Source organism: Falco peregrinus, chromosome 2, assembly GCF_023634155.1.
Source record: "Falco peregrinus isolate bFalPer1 chromosome 2, bFalPer1.pri, whole genome shotgun sequence".
NCBI classification, from domain to species: domain Eukaryota; kingdom Metazoa; phylum Chordata; class Aves; order Falconiformes; family Falconidae; genus Falco; species Falco peregrinus.
Window position 1 is genome coordinate 64,561,236 of NC_073722.1, and position 23,550 is coordinate 64,584,785.

A 23,550-nucleotide genomic window follows, 5' to 3' on the forward strand; every position below is an offset into this window, starting at 1 on the left:
TGTTTTTCATAATATTAATGGTGCTCTCATTGTTAAAGCCCTCCACAGAACATCAGATATCCATAACACAAATTTAGATGCCAGTCCTGTAGTTAAGCATTGTTTAGGCAGATCCCTGAGCCAACATGAATACAGCTATTAGAAATGAGCTTTACAAAATACTGACATTTCTACATAAGTAATAAAGAGTTTTGGAAGGGAGCTAAACATCATTTTATGGTTTGTCAGGGAAACTATTTCTGAAAGTAGCTGAATGTCGATATTCTTACAATGGAGTTTTGTCAGCTTCTTAGGATTGGCTTATGTGAAAGCTTATTTTTCTGTTTAGCACAGGCTTATTCCATCCCTCCCTTCCATCTTTCTTTCCAGAGGCAAAACCAAACCACTGGCAAGTTTGGGGAGAAGGCTGAGCTAATCTGAGCTCCAAAATGAGATGTGGCTGAGAGGCTGAGGCCGTGCCTGCCTTCTGATTTACAGGAGGGGGCTTGACAGCACATCCACGTTGAGGTGCACCAGAGCATGCTCAAAGAATGAGGAAAGGCAGCCTTTCGCAGCATTTCCTTGTTTCTGCTGGTTTCGGTGGTCAGCTCTTTCCATAGTTCAGGCTGGTTTTCTCGTAGGAGCAAGAATAAATAGAATAAATAATTAACATAGAAGCCAAAGCAGTCAGAGACTGCTGAGTGGAGCAAGTGCCCTGTAGAGAGAAATCACTTTGGTGGCTTTGGAGAAAGGTTTGTGGGTTTGAATCAGGGCTGAAATAATCAGGGGTTGTAGCAAAGGGAGAAAATAGATGGGTTTGGTGAAAGACAAAAGGCAAGATTTTACTGGCAGGTTTATCATTCCTGTTGCTCTAGATGATGCTAAAAGTACAGTATAGATATAACATCTACTGTACAGACAGCAGGCCCTGCTTTCAGGTCTCTGATTCATGTCTGGGAATGCAGCATGACCTGCATGCTAATGAAGTCAATCCTAACATGGGTTAGAGAAAGAAGGATATAAGCAACCCTAACTCCACCTTTGATATTATGTAGTTTATTCCCTTTCCTCTCCTTGATTTCAGCTGACCAGCCCACCCACAGAGTGTGTTTGCACTGGACATTGGGGCTGATTTGGAAGCTCAGCAATGGTTCACAAAACTCGGAGGGACCTCAAATCCCAAGCCTCAGAGCAGCTGGGATTGAGGGACGGTGCATGTGGTGTAAGGGGAAGTGCACAGTAAATGCAAAAAGCAGCCTTTGTGATTTTAATCTACCAAACCAGACAGGAGGAAGCGGAGCCTGGCGGCTTTCCACCCACCTCTCCCCCCACACCTCTTACACATGCATGTGCTGTGGGGCCAGGGAGATGATTTCTTGTAGTTCCAGTGGGTCTCCTTGGTTTCAGTTGTACTATGCCCTCTTCCTCAAGATAACAGCATAGTGCAATCAAGTTTGAAATATTAATACAGAGATCACAGGAGTGTAGCTTGGAAGCACTGAATCACTGAGAATTGAAAAGTCTAATCAGTCCTTTTGAAAGCTGTCTTAATTTCTCTTTTATTTACAGCATTTGAACCGTTTCACAAATTAGAAAGCAACTATCCGGCCATTTCACAGGCAGATTATGATATGTTTAAAAAAGCCCAAAGCATTTATCCAAATGCAATTGGCCATCTTGCTAACAACTAGATTGGAAATACTACACGTGCAGATGAACAGAGACGATTTGAAGATGATAGTTTTCTCCTATTAAAGTTGTGTTTGTAGCTTGCAACTGAAGAAATATTCAGATAGTGGTATAAGCTGCCTGCCTTTGGCCCTCAGAAGGACTCGTGTTGATTGGATAGATCAGAAAATGCTAGGGCGTGAATAGTCATTTTATGACCCCTGCACTTACTTCCATTCATCACAAGTGCAGAGGTGGAGAACTGCTGGAGAAGGACCGGCTCCATCTGGCACTGCCTCTGCAGAGCGCATGCAAGTTGTTCAATTAAAGATGCAGAAGGCAGGAATACTACATCCATTGCCAAACTGATGGGAATTTTTTTTTTTCTCTTAGTGGCTATGCATGTGCTTCTTCTGCATAGAAACTAAAAGGTATGTTTCAGCTTGCATGGGTAAAACATACATATGGTTTAATTAAAAGGTTAAAAAAAGAAAATACAAACTTGGCAATCTCAGCCTCCAGTAAATCTCTTGAAGCTGTAAGCATAGCACTCACATGTCTGCACTCTAACATGGTCTGAATGGAAAACTGACAGCACCTGTTACTGAAATCAAAAGTGATTTCTGTAACAATGGGATACTGAGGAATTCCTACAGGGCTTCTTTTTAATAGAGTTTGAAGGATTCAGATTGGAAGACTGCATAAGATCTGCACCACTGGCTCTGATGGATGTGAATCACGCCAGGGGACAGAGATTGTTTAGGAGGTTAGAAGTTCACTCTATACATTCAGTAATAATATGCAGCTGGTGTGCCTTGAAGAAGAGGTTGTAAGCTTTTCTCCCTGCCCCCTCCCCATGTGAAGTAACATGTGGATTGAAAAAAATGGTAGTCAGATTTTATATGTTCAAACCCAGAAATTCAAAATAACTGCAACCACATCTGACAGTATTTTTGAGAACTGGAGTGATTTGAAGCTAGATTGCCTAAAAATACCTCTTGAACTGAACTCTCAAACCTATTAGAATAGTCCATTAGTAATAAATCCTGATCTACTGTCTATTAGATCAGCTCTTCTGTAATCTTTTCCTGTTTACCAGGCCTGTGTGGACATAGTTCATCTGCATTTCTAAAAGCATTACAACATGGTGTTGAAGAAGTTGCTCAATTTTTATGTCTTGCACACGATGGTCCAGTTAAATTTCTGCCTGACCATTCAGAATCAGTTGCCAAGTCTGGAAGGAGCACTAGGGCATTAATGCCTTCATTGGATGGGCACCAAAGAGTATGAGAGGTTCATGAAGGTGGATTTGGCAGAGGTCCTGGGTAGGAAAACAGAGCTAAGATTTTAGGAACCACCTTCTCATAGAAAAGGACCATGTTAGGGACGATAGCTGATGCTCATGTGCTGTACCACCTAATTTCCTGGTATTGCTAGATATGCCAATGTGCTGTAACCTATGCCAATGACAGTTAAAACACTGATCTCTCTGAAGTTACAGATTTTAAGCAGGATCTGGTACATTTCTGGAGAAGAATGGATCAGAGAGGAAAAGAAGACAACAAAAAAGTAGTTTCTTTTATTCAAATGGCAACTAAATTGGGGACCTGACTCTTAAGAGCTGTTGAGAACTAGATAAAGTATTAAACACTCCCATACATACACACAAAAGTCTCACAAAAGCATAGAATTTAGTATTTCACAAAAAAAAACCAGTTAGACTGCTGTTTGTGTTCTTATTTTTTCAGGCAAACCCTGGAAGTTTGCAATAATAGCTAGACTGTTTTTGACAGAGTGACCTTTCCGTAGCAATCTGGCACGTGTAATGAACAGTTGATCATTGTCAGAAATGTAAAGTTTTGATTCAAAAGGGCTTTAGTAGACATATTTTTTGCCTGTTGGAAATTGGTCCCACATGATGACTGCTTTGAATGTATTAATTGTCTTGCTGAGAGTTGTGGTGCAGTGAGAAAGAAGGAGCTGGGTCAGATTGACTATACTTACCTGTTGCGATGATTTTGCACACTTCAGTTCACATTCTTTTTTGTTTAATGGTAAATGCTCAAACTGAGATTCAGAGGAAAAAAACCCAGCATATTAAGTGAGTCCAGCTGGAAGTGCACTGAAATGGCCATGTTTGCACCATGTCTTGAACCACAGCTGTAGGTTTCCTTCTAGTACAGGGAACATCTGGCCCTTATCCATTGCAACACCTGCCCAGGCCCAGCAGAAAAGTCACATGTAGACAGTGTAGTCTTGGGCACAAAAACTGATCTGCTAGTGGAAGAGGTAGAAAAAAATGATCCAGAAGGGGGGTTTCCATTTGGCAGCAGTCCACAAGGGAATGGACCTTTCTTCTCTCAGATCCAGCATTCTCCTCCTCTTCTATTTCAGACATTAGGTGCGAGGGAGGAAAAAGAAGAAGTATATGTGTCTATGTATCATACTTCACCTGACTTTTTCAGGGTGCAGGACTACATGCAGTTGTGTATATCTTATCTTTCCTTCTGACCGATGGTTTTTACAAGCCTTTTGTCAGTCTCAGTCAGTAAAGGTGCAACAACAAAAAACACAACTCCAGCCTCTCCAAAAGCAGTGTGTGTACTTTTAGGTTCACGCAGGATTCTCACTCAGCTTCCCCAAACAACGGTATGTGTGAGCACAGGGGAGAGCTGTTCAAATGTTTGATGTGAGACCTGCTTGGCCTTCACTTGCAGTAATAATAAATCATAATTTCTCTCAAATACATGGAAAGACCTGTACATAATTTAAGGGCTAATCTCACCTGGCTGATTTTTCGGCCCACAGCTTCTGGGTGGCACTGGCATCTGGTTTTTGGTCTTCCAGTAGACATCCAACCTGAGATGGTTTTGCAGGGTGATGTCTTTTGTAGCATGGCCTTGATATAATGTTGCAGTCCACCGGTGTGTTAAAGGCTGGATTGATGGGTACCTGCTTACACAGCTCTTACTGAAGGTACCAACAGTGCAAGGCTCAGCCTAGGTGTTCCTTGGCTTCAGTCCTCCTTTTCTATCACCTTACATGGAGTTCAGTGAGAAGACACCCCAAAAAAGGCAAAAGAAAATGGGAATATATTATTTTCAAATATTTTTTTTTTCCAGGGAGTTTCATAAAATGTTCTGAAATGCCTTTGAAAATGCCTTTATAAAACCAATTCCCATGAGATGCATTTCCCGTGAGATGCATGAGGGAAGAGAAAAACAGCTGTGATATAATCCTTCAACAGTATTTGGTTTGAGCTTTTTTGTGCTGCTTCTTTCAGATGTGCCTAAATTTTCTTATTTACTATGTAAATACAACTTGCACCATCTTTCAGTAGAAGAAATTATAAAAGGGGATGCTGCAAGCAAAGGATGTGGTTGCCAAATGTGAAAAGGCTAGAACTAACAGAGAGGGAGGGAGGGCAGCAGGGACCCTTCAGGTTTTTGTTTCTTCCTTTCAGGAACCAGTAATACTCCGTTTGTCTTAGTGCGACAGTGACATGCATAAATAATTGTGAGCACAGCGCAGATGTGCTCAGGAGGGCACTCAGATTGCTGTATCCTCCCAGAGATGTTGAACCCCTTGGATTACTTGTACCTCACTTGCTCAAGCATTGCACTAGCTGCAGCGCAGGGAGCAGGCATGGGATATTGGCTGCCAGCATCCTGGAATGTCTGCTTGAGTGTCAGGCTCAGGGATGCAAAACTCACCGGAGAGTGGAAGTCATCATGGTTTGCTTGGACCTTACACATAAAATTTGGAATGCAGCCTCTCGTTCCAATTACATGAGTGAACACTGGCTCATAGCACATAGCCATCAGGCTAAACCTTTGGACTGCAATCCCCAGGGGAGAGCTTGACAGATGTCTCCTGTCGTCTGTTACCTAGCAAAAGCCAGTAAACCTCACCCAGGAAATCTTGTCTGCAGTTTTTGCTCAAGGGGGACACAGTTATCTTCATTTGTGGGACAGAAAAACACATGACATGTCTTAAAAAGTATTTTCAGTTACTGAGTACACTGGGTCATAGACTGGATACTTAGGTGTCAAAAGAAAGAAAAAATGAGAGAAAAGGTAGCTTAGTAGTGATCACAAATGGCCTTGCTTGCAATCAAAGCTGCTTCTGTGATAGGAAGAAACTAGTTAGAGTCATCTGGAAAAGCAGAGTCCCGTGACTGGGAGCACCAGAAAGAGGTGAGCAGAGAAGAAGGTAAGATGACTTCTGCTGGATTTTCCTGGTGGCAGATACAAAATGCTGGTCTTAAGCCAGTTGTGCACTTGCAACGTTAGTCCAGGGAAGGGGAAAAGAAGGAAACGTGTGTGTGCACACGTGTGGAGAAAGACAGAGCCTTATTTATCTAAGAATTTTCCTTGTGAGTAAATGCCTCCCATGATTTCCCTCCCACCAAGCAAAATTCCTCCTCCAGAGGCCTGATCTCTGTGAAAAGGATGGAAAATAAAAGAAAGAAGGGAAAAAACCAAAAAACTTGTTTTTCTTGCAAGTCAGTGTGCTGGGAGTAGGGAGACTCCTTTGGGAGCTGCAGTTACTCCCCTGTGCATGCTGGAAGTGCTTTGGGTTTTTTTTTTTCATATCGCTGCAAATCTAGTCTGAATAATGGCAAAACTTAGTCTTCTGCTATTAGTGCCAGCTCTCTAGATAGAGCAGGAAAGAAAAAAGTGAAGTATCACTTTGGAGTGTTTCAGGGGAAGAGATGTTTCCACAGCCACAGTTTGCTTTCTTGGGAGCACTGTGAAGATGCCTATCCCAGTGCCTTGCTTCATGGAATCAAAGTCTGCAAAATGTTGGATTTGAAGCCTAGGAGTTAAAACTGAGTCTTACCCTAAAGCTGTCTTTAAACTCTTGAATGGCAATGCATGGTAAAAACAAGTAGTAAAAGTAAAACAATCAAGTTTATACATTTCTAGTTATAAAAGTGTTGATGATTTTTAAAGGTTAGTGCTTGTCGATGAGCAAAGATTGTATTATGAAGTATTATCTGAAGAATCCTTCTGTTAACGTGATGCTTTTCCCCAAGTTAAAAATTCACAGTTTATTGGCAGCCTGAGTTAATCTGGAGGTTTGATCTCTGTTCTGTGCTGTAGGATTTAGGTAATTTTGCACAGGTTGCAGTCTCTTTGTGGTTTTGCTTGGATTTGAGAATCATTTATATGTAAATGATCCTGATCTCTTGTTCTTTCCCTTCTTACCAATTAACTTTGTTTTAAAGAACACTGTTGTGTGAGCAAAATCAGCAAATGGTGCTGCCTGGGGCTGGTGAAACTAGGTGGTGTTAGCATGGAGATTGTGTTCGCTGGAACTCATTACCAAATTGACTCGTTGAATAAATCAGACCTTTGAACTGAGTTCAGTGGTATCCCATCAATCTTACTCCATTAGGCCACTTCGAGGCAGCTGTTTTATGTCTTCTTATAATTTGTCCTATGTAAATGGCGGAGGTGTTTATTTTTAAAAGCAGCAAGAAAGCCCAGCTGAACAAGAAAAAAGTTGGAAGAACAAGCCCTTAGAGATTTCTACACTAGTGCCAAGGGCTTTATGACAGATAAAACAACTAATTTTTTTGTGGCTAAAGGAAAATGACATTGAAACCCTTGTGCATAGCTGCTACAGTAAACTTGCCAGAGCTATTCCAACAACAACACGCCAGGAGATAGATATTCAGTGGCTGTCAATGAAAACTGTGCGCAGAAACGCAGCACCCCTGCGTGTGGATCAAGGGGAGCTCCTGGGTGGTCAGTATATATTTCTATATGCTCACAAATGACTATAATAATGATTTTAGGTGGTGTTGCTAGTTTTGGCTTTTGAACTGGAACTGCTATATCTACTTGCTACCTCAGTGCCTGTAGTGCACAGTGTAGGTAATTTTGCAAATGGAAAATAACTTGCTATTGCGTGGGTAAATGGGAAAATTTCTGCAGGTTGTTAACTAGTGGGCTAATCGTTATTATGAAGAAATAAAATACTCATGGCAAGACCTGCTACAGTAAAAGCAGATAATATGTGCTGCAGTTCTCTACAGATTTTAATCTTCCCTGTAACGTCAGGTGGAAATTATTGCTTGGTGATCTAGCACAGCTTTGTGCAGAAACTAGGAGGAATATGTCTATGTCTGCAGGATTTCACATTGTATTTTTTGGAGTTCATTCAAAGTCAGGGCTCATAGTGGAAGGGAGGGTGACATGAGAAGGCTGGAACATCTGATCAATGAGCTTGGGAGACCCGATTTCAGAGCAGCATCCTGGCTCTGATGGTTTACTGCCTGTTGCTCTATTGCTCACCTTTTTGGAAGCTGGGGGAGAAGATAATCCCGTTTTCTGAGGGACAGTAGAGCAAGGATTTTTTAACTGAACGTTTTCTTGAAGAATACTGGGTTTTTACGATGATGCTGAGTTTCAAAGTTTGAGGAGAGGGTGTCTCAGGTTTGGAGTAAAATTACCTGAAATCAGAGCAAGCGTGTGCTTCAATGGCCATGTTATTGATTACTCTGGGGCAGGAGAATTTCTCACAGTATCATGGGCTTAAATTACTTGAATAACAACAACAAAAACCCCTTTCAGAATGGAAAAACTCCTATCTTACGCTAAAAGCAGGCATCTCTATGCTTGAAAGAGGTTGATTTGAATGAACTCCAGTGACAGCAATATCGTTATACATTCATTAATAACTAATACTGCAAGAATAGTGACCGTGGTCTGTTTCACTGGACCTAGAAGAGAGGACAGCCTGCACTCTCAGGAGCCTGCAGGCTGAGTCTGCTCACGCAGCTGGATGGTTAAGAGGCTGTTCCTGGGGGTGACCGGGTGATTCCCACATTTAATTTTAATTTCTTGCTAGGCTGGAGTTCACACATGGCTGTCTTTAATGTAGAAACTCCTAATTCTTGTTGCTGGACATGGAGCAACTGTGACTCTGAAGGATTTCTGGATGCTGGAAGAGGTGGGATGATAGGGAGATGCTGTGGCATGGGAATTAAAGAGAGAATGGTATCAGACAAGCCTTTTCATATGGCCTCTTTACCTGCCTTTCCTGGACAGCCCCAGTGTTTCACCAGGCAGGGACTGAGGGGGAAATTATGAGTATCTGTTACTTAACTGGAGTAAAGGTGTTACGCTGAGACAAGAAGGAGGGTGCTTATCTTTGGTGAGGGGAGATGGGAGAAGCGGGCTTCTTCACAAGCTGTACGTGGCACAGCACAACGGGGGGGATGGAGGAGCAACCGGAGGCAGCCTGCCTCAGTTGTCCCACCTGAGATTTCAGGTCAAGCCTTAAAGAAATCCACGTGAAGCTCCAGTCTGTGCAACACCTTGATCTAAAGAGGAGGCAAAATAAAGTAATTATGAGGTGGCCATCCCTCAGTATTCACCACATGCAGTACTTGGTGCATCTATTGCAGAATGTAGGATGGGTTAATGCATTTCTCTAAAGCAGGCTCCTCACCTCTTCCCACTTAACCACTCATTGCAGGTTTTAAATGAAACAGCCTGTTGAGCATTAAACTCTCAAGGATTCGGCTGGGGTGACGGGCACCTTTGCATCTGCCACATGCCTTGCAGCTCCAGGAGCCAAGTGCTGCTATTGGGCTGAAGTAGCGAGGCATGAACCTGAGAGAAAATGAACAGCCTTGCATTCATCCCTCTCTGAGAGGATGAATGCTGTTTTGGGGATGGATTTGTGGTGTGAGTTTTTTTATTACACTATGGAAAATGTTTTTTTGTCCAAACCAGCTGGGTCTTCAGCAACACTAAAAAGTTAAAAGCACTTCTGTGCTAGGTGTTCCCTAAAAGATGGAAAATAAGATTTTTACATTAAAATGCCAGGAAGAAAAATGGTGAGGGCATAAAGTGCTGCTTTATTTTCATCAGATGCTAGTGCTTTTGGAAAATTGGTTGTGCTCCAGCAGTCATTACCCCCCTGCGTGCTTCTCTTGCTGTGCGCTCCAGCTTCTCTCTGAAAGGTGGCTGTGCAGCATGCCTTGTGTTAGCTGTTGCTCCAGCTACACCCTGCCGGCCACCGCTGTTGGCAGGGGGAACACCCTCAGGACCTACGCTTGAGTCCCTTTTTTCCTTCCTCTCTTTAATCGGCTCTGCCTTTGTTTCAGGAGTATCAACATTGGGAGCTCTGGGCCTGGGAAGCACCACTGCCAGCACTACGCCACGGGTGGTCACCAGCAGCACCGGCCGCCCCACCACCACCTCGGCCTCAGGCAGGAGGAACAGGAGCACCAGCACACCATCACCCATGGCTGACGTCCCTGATGAAATGACCACACACCTCCCACCCGCCTCCTCCCAGCTGCCACCGACGGGTGCGGAGAGCTGTGACCCCATGGAAGCCCGTGATATTATGTGGTCTCGGACTCGGCAGGGCCAGGTGGCAAAGCAGCCATGTCCCATGGGCTCGATAGGTGAGTCAAGGGGCAGGAGAACATGGCGCTCCATCTCCATTTGCACATGGGATGTTGTGAGTGTGTAACCGTATTGCCCATGGGCCCTGTGGCACACGTGCTTGAATCGGTGGAGCATGCTGGAGCATGCTGATGCCTTCTGTCCGATCTGCGTTGCCTTGCTGAGGTATGGCAAGAAGCTGGCTGGGGCCGAATCCTTAATATGCTGAGCATGTTGTGCAGGATCTTTGGCATCTCAAGCTCTGGCCAAAGGGGAGCACAAGCTAACTACCTTGTGGGGTCGAGCTTGTGCTGTAAGAGCCTCTGCTTCCACAAGTTATGTACCATGTGCCTGTTATCCTTGGTTTTGCCTGTGTTTGTAGCCTCTGGGCTCATTGACTGATGTATTCATGACCGATGCTTTGCTTGTTTGAGGGGTGGGAGGGAGGTGGGAGAAATCAACAAAACTTAAATTTTGAAGCTCTGTGCTGCACTGTTTGCATTTCAAAGGCCGTGGCCAGCATTTTGGAGCTCAGGTATTCCCAGATCTCAGTCCTGAACCAGTGTGAGTGATATTTCAAACTGCATCCAGCATCCAGTGTGATCAGCAGGGAAAGCAAGGGGGAGGGGGGAGGGGGAAGCCAAATCTTTCAAAATGATTTATTGTTTATGGATTTTGCTCCTTTTCTTCTACGCTTCCCTCCAGTTGTTTTCTTCCAAAAGGTTGCTTTTGGAAATTTTGTGTCCACATTAAAACATAGTTGAATGAAGAGTGGGTTTTGGCATATGGTTCAGTTTGCTGTATTTTAACAAATGCAATTTTCTGAAAATATTTATTTTTCAAGCTAGTCTTGGTGTCCAGCCCTGAGAAGCTGCTTGCCAAGAAGAAGTCAGAAGGTGGAGGAAATTGCCTGAAAATAAGGGCTGGAGGGATCTGGCTTGCAGAGGAGACTCTCTTAATTCTCCGCTTCATTGCCCTGGAGAGTCATTCACACTTGTGTATACGAATACTGACTCTCTCTTGACTTTGGCGAGGTCAGAGTGATAAAATATATGTTAAAGTATGAGGGGCATGGAAAGATGTTAGTGATGAGGATAGGTAAAGAAGATTTTTTGCCATCTTTTCCAGCCCCACTTGCTAAAATTAATGCAAAAAGTATCATGTGGTTCCCAGAGAGGGGAAAGCATAGTCTGAACTGAAGCTGTGAAAGGAAAGAAAAGATAAAAAAAGCAAATGATGGCTGGATGCAGGGAGCCTTTTTCTAAGCACCAGAGTTAAGGACTGGATGATAATAACTAAGGGGAAAAAAAAACCCAAAAAACCCAAACAAAAACCCCCAAACCCCCAACTTGTTGGTAGGGGATGACATAAGCCTTTCTCATCTCTAATTTCAGTGATTCACACAACTTGTTAAAAGCTGCGGTATATTAGCAGTGGGCCTCTTCCAGCTCCCTTTGAAGGCATGAGCAAACTCTCACTGTGTTTAATCGGTGCTACCATCAGACCTAGCCTGTAATTCACTCCTCTGCTGAAAAATTCAACTCTGCAGGGCAGAGCACTTTTTAGGATGCAGTCTTCAATCTATGTGTACTGGCTTTCTTGCTTTTTTAAAGATCTTTAAGTGCACCATTTCGGATGCATTTCTTCTTGTCTGGAAGAGCCTGAGGCGCTTTGCTGTCTTTTGCAGCAGGTATCTGGGCAGCCCTTGCCAAACAAAACTCTCCTCTGTAAAGTCCTTCTCGATGATTGTGGGTGGACAGTAAAGTCCAGAGTTACATCTTGGTGTTTGTAACAATTAAACTTTTGCATGTTTCCACCCAAATTGTTTAATGATGATTCAAAGGAATAAAATCTTCATAAGGCAGTAAGGGAGTCAAGGGTCTGATCCCAGGGCACCAGTGGTGGGGCAGAGCACTCAAGGTGCTGACTCAGCATTTGAGATCCAGCTTCAATTTCATGGTCCCTGGCAGCTTTTCTGCCTGGCCTAAGACATAGAGCCCTCTTGTTGTTTGGCGAAGCGGAGATAATATCCCTGAAGTACCTCATGGGTCTTCTTTGTCTTAAGGCCCCAAAGCACTAAGATGATGGGAAATTAGGACACTGAGATGGCTCAGTAATGTCCTACCAAGGTCCTGAGCACTGAAAAGCTCCCTGGCTTTGCATGAGGTGTCCATCATTGTGAAATGAAGCCTGTATCTTGGGGTCCTGGGGGCAAAATGCAGCTGATAACATTGAACACAGCTGCTTTCCTCTTGTAGGTGTTGCAACTTTCCGGTGTCTTGTGCCAGATGGGATCTGGGAGCCTCAAGGACCTGATCTCAGCAACTGCTCTTCTCCCTGGATCAACCACATCACTCAGAAGGTAAAACGCTTCCTGTGTGTTGACCACACCAAGTCTGCACACTGACCTTCCTGAGCTCCCTGGTTGGTTTCACAATGCGGAACCCCCAGTTACCAAGTCATGCATAAAGCATGAGCCATGCATAGTAGCCAGCAATTACAAGAGAAAGCAAGACACTAAAAATCTGATGGAAATTAAGGCAAAAAGGGTGAGGGAACAGTGAAGGAGTGGGACTGGAGAGCAGAATTAGAGTGAATGACAGTTCTTGTTTGTGGCAAGAAAAGGAGGAAGAGGGAGATGGAGGTGGGTGGACATACGGAAAATACCGACTTATTGCAAAAGGAAACTTTCCTTTTCACGCATCCCCAAGGATTTTCTCATGCTAAGCAAGCACAGGATAAACCCTGTAGTTGAGAAATTCTTACCAAAGAAAGGCAGGCTCAATATGATATGTTTCCATTGAGCTTCTGACTTTCTGTTTTTAACTTCTGCCCAAATTGTAACATAAATGATGGAATAGAAAAAAATGCCACAGTAATGCCTATCTTTTGACTCTTAAGTCCCCTAATGAACATTTTGTAGCACTTCATAATTTATCAATGTTTAAAGTGCATTAATGTGACAATAGAAGTTCAAGGCAAGAAGAGCTTATTTGGTAGCAACATGTTGAACGTTTTTGTTATTAATGCACAGTGGTTCTTTCAGCTGATTTCATTATAGACAGAGACCAGATGTGTGTTTATATCATAGAGTCTGTGGGCTGAATCCTTATTATAGCAATTTGTAGGGATTTATTTGCTCCTTTAGCCAGAGCGAGCGAGTCCCACTGTTGCAGGCTAGCTGTACCACTACGCAGTAGCAACACTGCACTCCCAGAGAGCCAGTGCTCGCTGGTGAATGGGGTGGGGTGACCCTACAGACAAGACTCTTTGGCTTTCTCCTCCCTGTCCCCCATTTTAACTGAGGCTCAACAACCAGCGAAGTACACCCCTAATCATCCCTATCTCACTTCATCTGTATTTATAGTCATCCTTCCCCAAGGATGAGGGAAGACATCAATTAACATAGGGCTGGTGTGACATGGCACAGCCATTACAAAGCCTGTGGTCTTTCTGTCCCGCACAGGAGGGTGGGCAGCTCTCCTGCCATACACTCAGCTAGCTGATTAATAAAGGCCGCCTTTGCTGGCATTAGCAGCTGTGCAGCTCTTGTTTTATGACCCATGTACTTATCCTAGAGGGGTTAATATTACTTACTCCAGCCATAATTCACCCAGGCAGCTGGGAGACCTCTTGCTGCTTGGTGAAGATGGCTAGGCTGTTAGCCATTAGCAGAGGGAAATAATAGCCTGCACTGATGAAATCTCCACCAAGGTTAGACTTATTTTATTTGAAACCCCAGCTATCATTTGCGTAACAAATAGGCCTCATTTAATTTGTTACGCACTTTCAAAGCAGTCTAAAATTGAAGAGCCAGTTTTTCAGAAATGCCTAGCGGGTTACAATCAGGACTGCTTGCTTGTTTGTTTGTTTGTTTGTTTTAATTGTTATTATTTTTCTCCAGGAATTCAGTTATATTCAGCTTTGGGAACCTTCCACCAGTTGGTGGAAAGACTAGGGGGATCTGCCAAGTTACTCAGGATCTAAACTTCTTCTGCCTGAATAGGAATCCACTGGGATCTTGGGATATGTGGCCCAACCTTTATGAGAAAGCCCTGCCAGGCTTTCCTAGGGGCTTGTGTTGGGGGTTGCATCCAGTAGGATCCTTACAGCAAATGATTTTAAATTACTTAGGACATAATGAGTAGCCACTTGGTTTCCCTGCCCAGGCAAGAGGCTCAGAAATCATCACTGCGCTTAGAGATGGAGACTGATTTATCCATAGATCAGGCACTGGTTTCTTACATCCCTTCTGTGGACGGGACACTTCCCTACTCCAAGCTCACAGGTTTGCTCTGGCACCTCTCTAAAGCTGAAGGAGGAGCCTACTTCTAAGCCAGGCCAGCTCCTCTTCTTGTTCTGGTGAGGGCAGCTACAGGAAGCAGTAAGCCAGCTGTGTGGCCAGGACAGGGTGGTCGCATCCTGCAGCTCAGCTCTTCTGTGACCCCAGTGCTCAGGTCCTCCTTAGCGACCCATCCAACAGCATCTGCAGCGCAGCTTACAAGATGGGTAGAAACACTTTGGCAGGCAAGGTTCATACCTGCTCAGCGTGTCTTCATTCCTAATCTGCTTTGTCTCCTAAAAATCCCCTGTTCTGTCACCTGCTGGGTCCGAGCCACTCAGGAAGAAGGGTGAAGGGAAGAAGGAAGAAGGAAGAAATTTCAACCAAGCCAGAGAGGATGGTAGAGAAATGCTTTGCTTGCTTTCATGTCCCTGTAGTGAAGTAAGGATTATTATCTGCTGCTTTTCTTTCTCCTGCTGTGCTCACACTGTACGTAGTGTTTGCCTGCTTGCATCATGGTATTCGTTTTTACAACCCTCTATTAGCTTCCATTAGATTTATTGTGCTTGATGGAAGATGAGAACAAATGTCTGCTTCAGCAATTCATTGGCCTCCTGACATTTACTTTAACTTTATTGTTGGTGCCTACCATGCCCTCGTAACGTAGCAGAAGAATAAACTTGCCAGTGCGATTGAATTATGCACTGCTACCAGGGTTATTTCTAGAGTCAAGCAGTAAAAAGAAGCAAAAAGGTCAGCTTTGGATACATTGCATCGTCCTGATCATGAGGTCATACATTCAGTCTCAGCCTGTTTGTTTTAGCTCTTGCTTTCATCAGGACCGTCCTTGGCGCAGTGTGTGACTTGCTTGAAAATACCTTTTCCTCACTGCAGCTTGTAGTTGTGGGTGCTTCCTGTGGGGAGAGGCACCGCTATGCCCAGCTTAAGCCCCTGAAGAAGAGGACTTCTTTGTAGCAGAATAGAATGTGTTGTGTCCTTCATGAATGCATGAAAAGCCTCAAACTGTAAATCTAAATCACCTGCCACCCATATTCATATTGTCCTCCTGAACAGCCTAGATGATATAGTCACAAAGAGCAGATAACCCTTAGGGTTCAAAGTACCTTCCATCAGGTCTTGTAGATCTGCTTGGGTGTGTCTGGCAGAGGGAGTGGGACTTTCTGGAGGACATCAACCACATCATTGTGTCCAGGCCCGAGGGTGAAGTTGCAGTCATGATACCACCATGATCCAACTTGCTTTTGACAGTCTGTTTTCAGAGCTCCATCATGTACTGGATGGAGCAAGTGCTACAGTTGGTGGTTAATTAAAATGACATTAAATACATTTTAAATTGTTTGACTACTATAGTTTCAAAACCACTTTATCAGTGTCCTCCAGCTCTGCTGTAACTGTGTGGAGAGCAGCGATCCAACTCTGTTGGATAACCAGTGTTTATAACTAGTTAGTAATATCCTTAGGTATCATCTGATGAAAGCAAAAAGCAAAGTTGAATGGAATGAGCTGGGTTGTTGGGGTTTTTTATTATTATTTGTATATAAAAAAAGAAGATTGTACATAGGTTGTGACACTTTTCTGTGAATCCATACATGTATAATGAAACCTCTACCAAGGAAAGAAAATGGCTATGAAGACTTTTGCAGTGTAAGAAGTTACCCCACAGCCCCTGTTTCAGCCTTGCTACTTGGCTGCTGGCAGCTGATGGTGCCTGATGGAACCTGTCAGATGTTTGCTTCTCCAGAAAATACCATCAGCTCCATGGCCTTCCTAGCTGACTGGTCCATCTGTATGTCACTGTTTTCAAAAATCCTGGTTCAGTCTTTCATACCATCGTTTTTTATATCAGTCAGCCTGCAGCAGCAGGAAAACATTTTTGCCTATATGACTACTGGTGTTTCAGCACATTTGCTCCCTTCCCAGCATCTTTCTTATTTCTTCTGACTTTTTTTTCCCTAAATACTTCTTTTCTGCAATTTCTCTCATTTTTATTCTACTGTCCTCTTCTGCAATTGATTCCCTCTGAGAAAGGTAGGGCTGAAACAGCAAGTGACACTGCAGTAGGGTCATTGTTAGTCTTCCCAGACAAAGCTCTCTGCTTCTGTTCCTTGGCATATATGAAACAGGCAGGAGTATATGCCCTCTCCAACACCTGTTATTTCACAGTCTTTTCAGTCTTAAAAAGACGTGAGATAGTGGTACAAGTTTGGAATATACTAGCAAAGTGTTACACAGCGTGATTTCAGGTATGCCAATGCTCATTTCTAAATCTGGCTTGAATCCTGCCAGTATGCTGAAATAGAAGACTAGAGCAATTTTTGGACAGAGCTAGAAAACTATGTTTTTTGTGTTGGTATTTTTGGCAGGAAACATATTTTCTTTCCTTCAAATTAGCATTCCAAGACTAGATTTAATCAATTTGTAAAAGACAAAAAAAAAAAAAAAATATCACTCAAACCGACCAGAAACCAAATTTGGTTTAGAACAGAATGTTTTGTTTTATCCCAGGATCCTTTTTTGTTTTCAATCTTTATTTTTTTGCAATCAAGATAGATTAAAAAAAAATATGTCTTGGAGAGAAAGATGTATTAATTCACTTTATTGTTCTTGAGCCTCCCAGTAGAAAGCTCAGTTACTTACACATTTTTTTACCTGCTTCTCGCTTGCCTTTCAATAACAGCCTGACCCTTGAAGAACCTCCAAGGACTGTTCCTATGTGACTATGTTAGTGGGTTAAAAAGTATTACATATTTTGAAAGAAATAATTAATGAAGATCTTGTCTTCCACATAGCACAGATGAAAAGGAAGATGTGGAGAGGTGCTTTATAGAAGGGAAGCAAGTTAGCAATGCATACTCTTGGATAGTGTTAAGCTTTGTAGCATTACATAGAATTAAGCAAAAAAAGGGGCTCAGTCCTGTTGTTCTAAGAGCCCAGACGTATATCTTAGGCCTGGAATATTCAGCCAGTATTTGGGACTGATGACAGAAATTGGGTTTGATGAGACTTCATAGGAGACCCTTCAATTTCAGTGGAAAATGCTCAAAGAATTGGGGAAACTAGCATTAGCATGTCCTTTGGTCATCATTTTGGATACCCCTTACGTTATCCACACAAGCAGGATGGAAAGAGTGTCTCAGGACTGTTGTAGTGACTTGTAGCTGCATTTTCTGGGTGACAATGAATAGGTCCAGGAATGAGTGTCAGTGCTAGAAAGTAGCTTCATCACCTGTCAACCAGACACGTTGTTCCAAGGGAATGGCACATCTCAGTTTTCAGGAAACCTGGGTGCATGAAGTGGGTTTGGGTAAAGACATCTATGTACCCAGGAGTTTGCAGATTTTGAGCTTTAATGTGCCTTTTCTCAGGCATTTCTTCCATTGTTGCCTATTTTGGGGTGTTTATTTGGTCACACTAGATTTCCTCAGATTTGCAATTTTTAGGATCAGTCCAAGATAAAAGGAAAAGGGTTTATTAGTGACCAGTCCACACCACTTTGTTTACAGGTAGGAACAACGGCAGCCTGCAACAAGGCACTTACTACAGGGAAAGAAAACTCTTGGGTTTGCCTTTGTAGCAATTGAGCAATTTGCTCTGACTGTGCCAGTTTGCATAGGTGCATGGTCCAAGAGAAAATGTACACATCAAATATTGGGCAGCAGTTTGGGTTTTTTTCTAATGTATGTGTAAAAACCTCTTGCATTCCTGCAGTTTTCTGCAAAGCTTACACAAACACTGTGTCTCATGGTACATGCTAAGCTCCAGCTCTGAACTGCAGGAAAATGTTGAAATTTTTTATTTTTTTTTTATGTAGTCATTCTTTAAAGTTCTGGGTACCAAAAGAAGAGGTCAAAATTCAGCTTCTATGCTGATGCATGGCTTAGGAGAGCAGGCAGCTGTAAGAATAGGATCTGGTTTCTATGGCATTAGCCTTGTGTGTAACAAGGAAGAAATAATTCAGTTTTTGAATGTATGTTATCATTGCTCTAATGGGAAGAACAACACACTATCTCCTTTATTTATCTTATCTGTATCATCATATGCTTTAATTCTCTGAAGATGAGCATATGAACATCTCCAGTTAGATTTCATTAAATCAGATGGGCTGTTGCTGTCAAATTGATGGAAGTAAGTTATTCATTTATAACTCAGCTAATTGATTTACGGAGAGGTAGAAGCTCAGCCTGAAATCTTTCCCTAGGATCTTGCTTTTATAATAAGCACCACAAATTGAGGGAACAAGAGAAATATCTGATTTCTAATTGTTGGAATATAAGGCAGCTGGAAATTTCATACAAAGAACCCAGCAGAGTTGGTCATTGAACCTGACAGAGAAGTAGGAGCTTAATTTAAATGTCATCCTGTGTAATTTCCCCTTATCCCTAGTACATCCCCCATAGATACACATTCCAGATCACAGAATAGTATGTAACACAAAAAAAAAAAAAAAAAAAAAAAAAAAAAAAAAAAAAAAAGACCAGTAATGTGCAGTAGTATTTTTGTAGTGTGCTGTTCATAGGAAGGAGATGGGACCAATTTCTGTGTCCCCGATCCCCATAGCATAGAAGAGGAAAGGGGCACCAGACAGGCAGAGCACAACAGATCAAGAAAGAGGGGAAAGCCACAGGGGGAAAGAGTTTCCCAAATAATTACACAGTGGCTTTCACTGCAGGTGATTTGTGAGTTTTATGACTCAACTAGACAACAAAAGTCTTTTAAGAGAAGATTCAGTCAAACAGCCTGCTTGGTTTTTCCTTCCAGCAGCCGCTGCTTAAGCCTTTTGCTCCTCAGTGAGTGTGCTTTTATGTGCTGAGAATCACTAGCCTCATTACAGATGTACTGGCTAACATGGTAAGGAGTGTGTCTCTTGCACGCAAATGCTAAGTGATAAATTAGCACCTGATTATTAAATCCACATGATGGGAATGGTGAACTTTTTTCTCTTTTTCGTCTAGGTTATGTCATCTATTTTTGTTCCTTTTAAAAGGATCTTTTTTGAACAAGAGTTGTGACAAAATTATCTCTTTGCTATCAAATAATCTTCTGGACTCATAAACTGCTCTTTCTGAACAGGAGAGACTATTTACAGGGTTTGGGTTTTTTTTCAAGTGGCATAAATAAGGCAATGGGACAAGCTAACTGAAGCCCTCCCCTAACATGGGCATCCCATGTAAAGCAACGTCATCTTTGGTTGCATCTGCTGCAGTGTAAAGAAGCAGCTGGCCCTCAATTCCAGCAGAGCCCTGAGAGAACATCAGAAATTGTTGGGTTGAAGCCAACATGGTGACTGTAGCTGGAAAAACCACTTGTGTTTAAACCAGGCTCAAAACACTGCACATGATCAAACCATGAAGACCCCTGCCATAGTTTCCTTCCTGGGAACTTCTTCTCTTCCTCCCTTTTTTCCTCCTCTTCTTCTTCGAGGAGTTGACTCAACAGTGTGGGGCTGGAAGGGACTGAAGTAGCATCATAGGGCTGGAAGGGACTGAAGTAGCATCATACTAGCTAGGGACAACCTTTTCCTCTGCTTTCTCAATTGCAGATGAAGTCGGGGGAGATGGCTGCCAACATTGCCCGGGAACTTGCGGAGCACACAAAAAACCACTTGTACGCTGGTGACATCGCGTACTCTGTGTCTGCCATGGTCCAGCTCGTGAACTTGCTTGATGTGCAGCTCCGAAACCTGACTCCAGGCGGGAAGGACAGCGCTGCACGTAGTTTAAATAAGGTAAAAACAAAGGGGCTCGGGAGGGGACAGGAGGCTGAAGAAGGGTTTGGCTTTCCCTGGAGAACTATTATAAACGTCTTTCTGAATGACTGCCGTTTCAGGGTAGTGATTCTTTCACAGTAGACAGGAGTACCTGGCAGATTTTTGTTTACGGTGTATTTTATTCTGCTGAGAAATGAAACAGTTGTAAATGCCAAGTGTTCTATTGGTGCTGGGAAATGTATACCCTTAGATGTGTAGATATACGAACTCCAGGTACTTCACTGTGGTCTCAGCTCTCATAGCTCTGTATGAGAATAACTCAAGTGATGCCACGGCAATTCTTTTGGGCTTGTGCCAGTGTAAGTGAGACCAGAATTTTGTCCAGCATTTCCAGTGCGGAATCCGTCTGTGAAATGCCTTGTAATACGATCCAGAAAATCTGAATATTTAAAGCCCCAAGAGGCAGAGAGACTCTGGATTTTGATTTCTTTTTCATCTTGTAACATTACAAGATGCTGATTTGAAGGTCAAATGAACACTTTTATGGATGAATGTAAACAAATAAAAGGAGACAGAAACATTTATTTACACTGGAGATACATTTACAAACGGCACATCAGATACTACCATATTTACACTTAAGGTCTTCAGGATAGTTTAGTATTAGAGGGCGTTTTTTAGTGATGACCCATGACTTAGCCCAGAAGCACCTTACTGCATGATGATGGTGTGGTTTCTGTGCCCCCTGTTTGAGAATAATTATTAGTCCCTTTGTCATTTCCAGAATTAAGTGGAATTGCTACATACTAAAGGTACTAGAAGTTGCCAGTCGTGGAAGGAAATACGGGCTGTGGAGTCTGTAAGAATACATTGAGAGTTGAGGGTTTCCTTGGTCCAAGGCCCTCTTCATCACTGAATCTCATGTAAACACATGGGATAAGACTTACATAGGATTCAGATAGTGAATTGTGTGGGCCTGGTCATTAGAACAAAGAGCAGCTGAACCCCGTGGCTATGAGTGTATAGTTATATTTGCCACCCATTTAAAATACGACACGGAATTTTGTTCTCAGCTGTGTAGCTGGCTCTGACAGCCCTGGCATCCATGTAAGTGAGAACAGAACTTGGTCCCAAGGTTATACAGGGAATAAATGATCCCAGCTAGGCTTGAAATTTCTTGTGTGTCATCTGAAGAGAAATACTTTTCGCAGAAGTAATATCTTTTTTCTTGTAAGTTATTATTGTAGACTTAATGCTGTTTTAAATGCAAAGGGCTTCTGGATTGTTTGAAATTACAACCGCATGGGAACTGAGGTCCTGCATCATGTGTGCTTTGCATGTGCTGTGAATTGGGTTATCCTGATGCTTTTAATTAGTGCTGCTTCCAGCTATTTTGTAACAAAGTAGGTAATAATTGTATTAACTGTTACATCAGCATAACATTATTTGTTATAATCATACCATGGTTCTTTATTTGAAATGATGGTGATGTCTGACAATATCAGGTAAAACCAGTGATTAATGTCACCTACTAACGGGTTTCATGGTTGTAGTCTGCTTCCTCTTCTGAATATTCCCTAGCCACAACCAACATTTCGTCACTTCAGCTTTGCAAGCACGTATTTTTCACCTTTTTATATCCCACCTTCTGATATTTGTGTCAATTACATGAAATAGGTTTGTATCACAGGGACAGCTATGAGTCACTTAGAGAAGGGGAAGACTGGGCAAGGCAGAGCTCCTTGGCTTGGCAGTCACTTCTGGGGTCCCCCTTACAGGCTTCCCCCCCCGCCCGCCCCCCCCCCCCCATCAGCTTTGCACAAGCAGCTCATAAAAATCAATTGCACTCTTCATTAAAATTCTGGACTGCGTGGAGTCCTGCAAAACAGTGATGCGAGTCAGTGATCCAAATGACAGGCTCAGTAATTTACTTGCTCTCATTCCCCACTTAATTCTTTAGAAGAGCAACTGCTCTGTGTTCATTTAAGAATGCATGAATTCAACTTGGAAGTCGTATTGGGCAAACAAAAGCAGCAGAGTTACTGCTCCATTTTCCCCTTCACTGATCAAGAGTATTTCAAGAAAAAAAAAAAAAAAAAGGAAAAAAGTCATTTCTGAAGAGTTTTGTTTAGTGCTGTTTAGTCAGAAAGAAGAAATAAAGTAAGAACTAGCCATTAAACATTCTTTTAATCATTAAAGGAAGTGTGCTGGGGATCTGAAAGTAATCACCTGTGCTGTTTTTACTGGTTTGTTTTGGTTTTTTAGAAGGCGATGTACAATGAATTGAAATGAACTGGCATAATCAGAATTTTTAAAAGCCATCATCTTTCAGGAGCCACTTTCCTGTCAATAAAAGCTTTATGCTTTCCACTGGATCAGGCTTAATTAAGGTGATAATTGTTCTATTGCAAACTGGCAAGACCCCCAAGTGGATAGCTCTGTAATTTTTAGCAAGGCTTTCTTTGATCTCCATTTGTTTCTGTAAAGTCTTCATACCCACCAGGTTTACCCAGAGGAAGATTTCTGCTGTTACAAATTGATGAATTAGAAATTGAAATTATGCATTGTGTGATACCTGGGTGTATTTTGTTTATTTCAGAGCCTCAAAACTCTTGGGGATAAATTTGGCTCTCAGCTGTACTAATGGGATTACACTGCTGTGACTTGAGAGCGCAAGTTACCCCGAATCTCTATTGATGTTCAATTTCCAACCCAGGCACAGCAGCAGAAAGAAACCCAGCCAAGCCAGTGGTTCTGAGCAGCCTGATTTTGCGAGGTTTAGTTGCACCAATGCAGAGCTCGCCAGTTCTAGCTCACTGCTGCAGACTGCCTGCAAAGTCCTGGGGAGGTAAATAAGTGCCTGTTTAAATATCGTGACACACTAAAGTGCAGTTATCAGGCAGGAGGCATGCAAGTGCATATCGAAGTACATTCCTAAACGTGGCACCTATGGAAAAGGTGGGATTCTTTATGGGAAAACTATTAAGCATATAAAGCATTTAGGCCCAGGAATTACAAAGGAAAGCATGACTCGGTATGAGGCAACTGGAAAATGCATTCCTGGAGAAGCAATTTAATCCAAAGGGGAGAGAATGGCCTCAGCTGGAAATATTACATCAGATTGCCACTCCATTGTTATGTCCTCTTCAGTGGCCCTTTACGCTATCAGGAGCCCTGGGCAGTGCTCTCTCCTTCAGTGCAGTGTGTTATCACACTCGACATGTGCCTGCTCACAGCAGCAAAGCTGGAGCTGTAGGTTTTGCCTTGAGCCAGAGACCTGAGCAGCTGTATCAGGATGGGTCCGTACAGATCCATGCTCTATCCAGATGCAGTCCTGCATACGTCTTGCTCCCTGGAATTGGTCCTGCTCATTCAAAGCTTGGTTAGACCTCACTGTGCCATCAGCGCTGACTGCAGAGCTTCTCTTACGTAAATAACCATCAGTCCCATCCTTTCCAACCTTGTTTGACATGGAAATATCGTGT

At 42.8% G+C, this 23,550-nt stretch overlaps 1 protein-coding gene across 8 annotated transcripts in view; it reads left to right on the forward strand.

Annotated features, from left to right (window-relative positions):
• ADGRL3 (adhesion G protein-coupled receptor L3) overlaps positions 1–23,550 on the forward strand; it is a 342,991-nt gene that overhangs the window by 223,310 nt on the left and 96,131 nt on the right. For all 8 annotated transcript variants that reach the window (XM_055796415.1, XM_055796409.1, XM_055796407.1 and 5 more), the window contains 3 exons: positions 9,770–10,075; positions 12,314–12,417; positions 19,898–20,083. In XM_055796415.1, the coding sequence (XP_055652390.1) occupies positions 9,770–10,075; positions 12,314–12,417; positions 19,898–20,083 (596 nt within the window). The remainder of the gene's footprint in view (positions 1–9,769; positions 10,076–12,313; positions 12,418–19,897; positions 20,084–23,550) is intronic.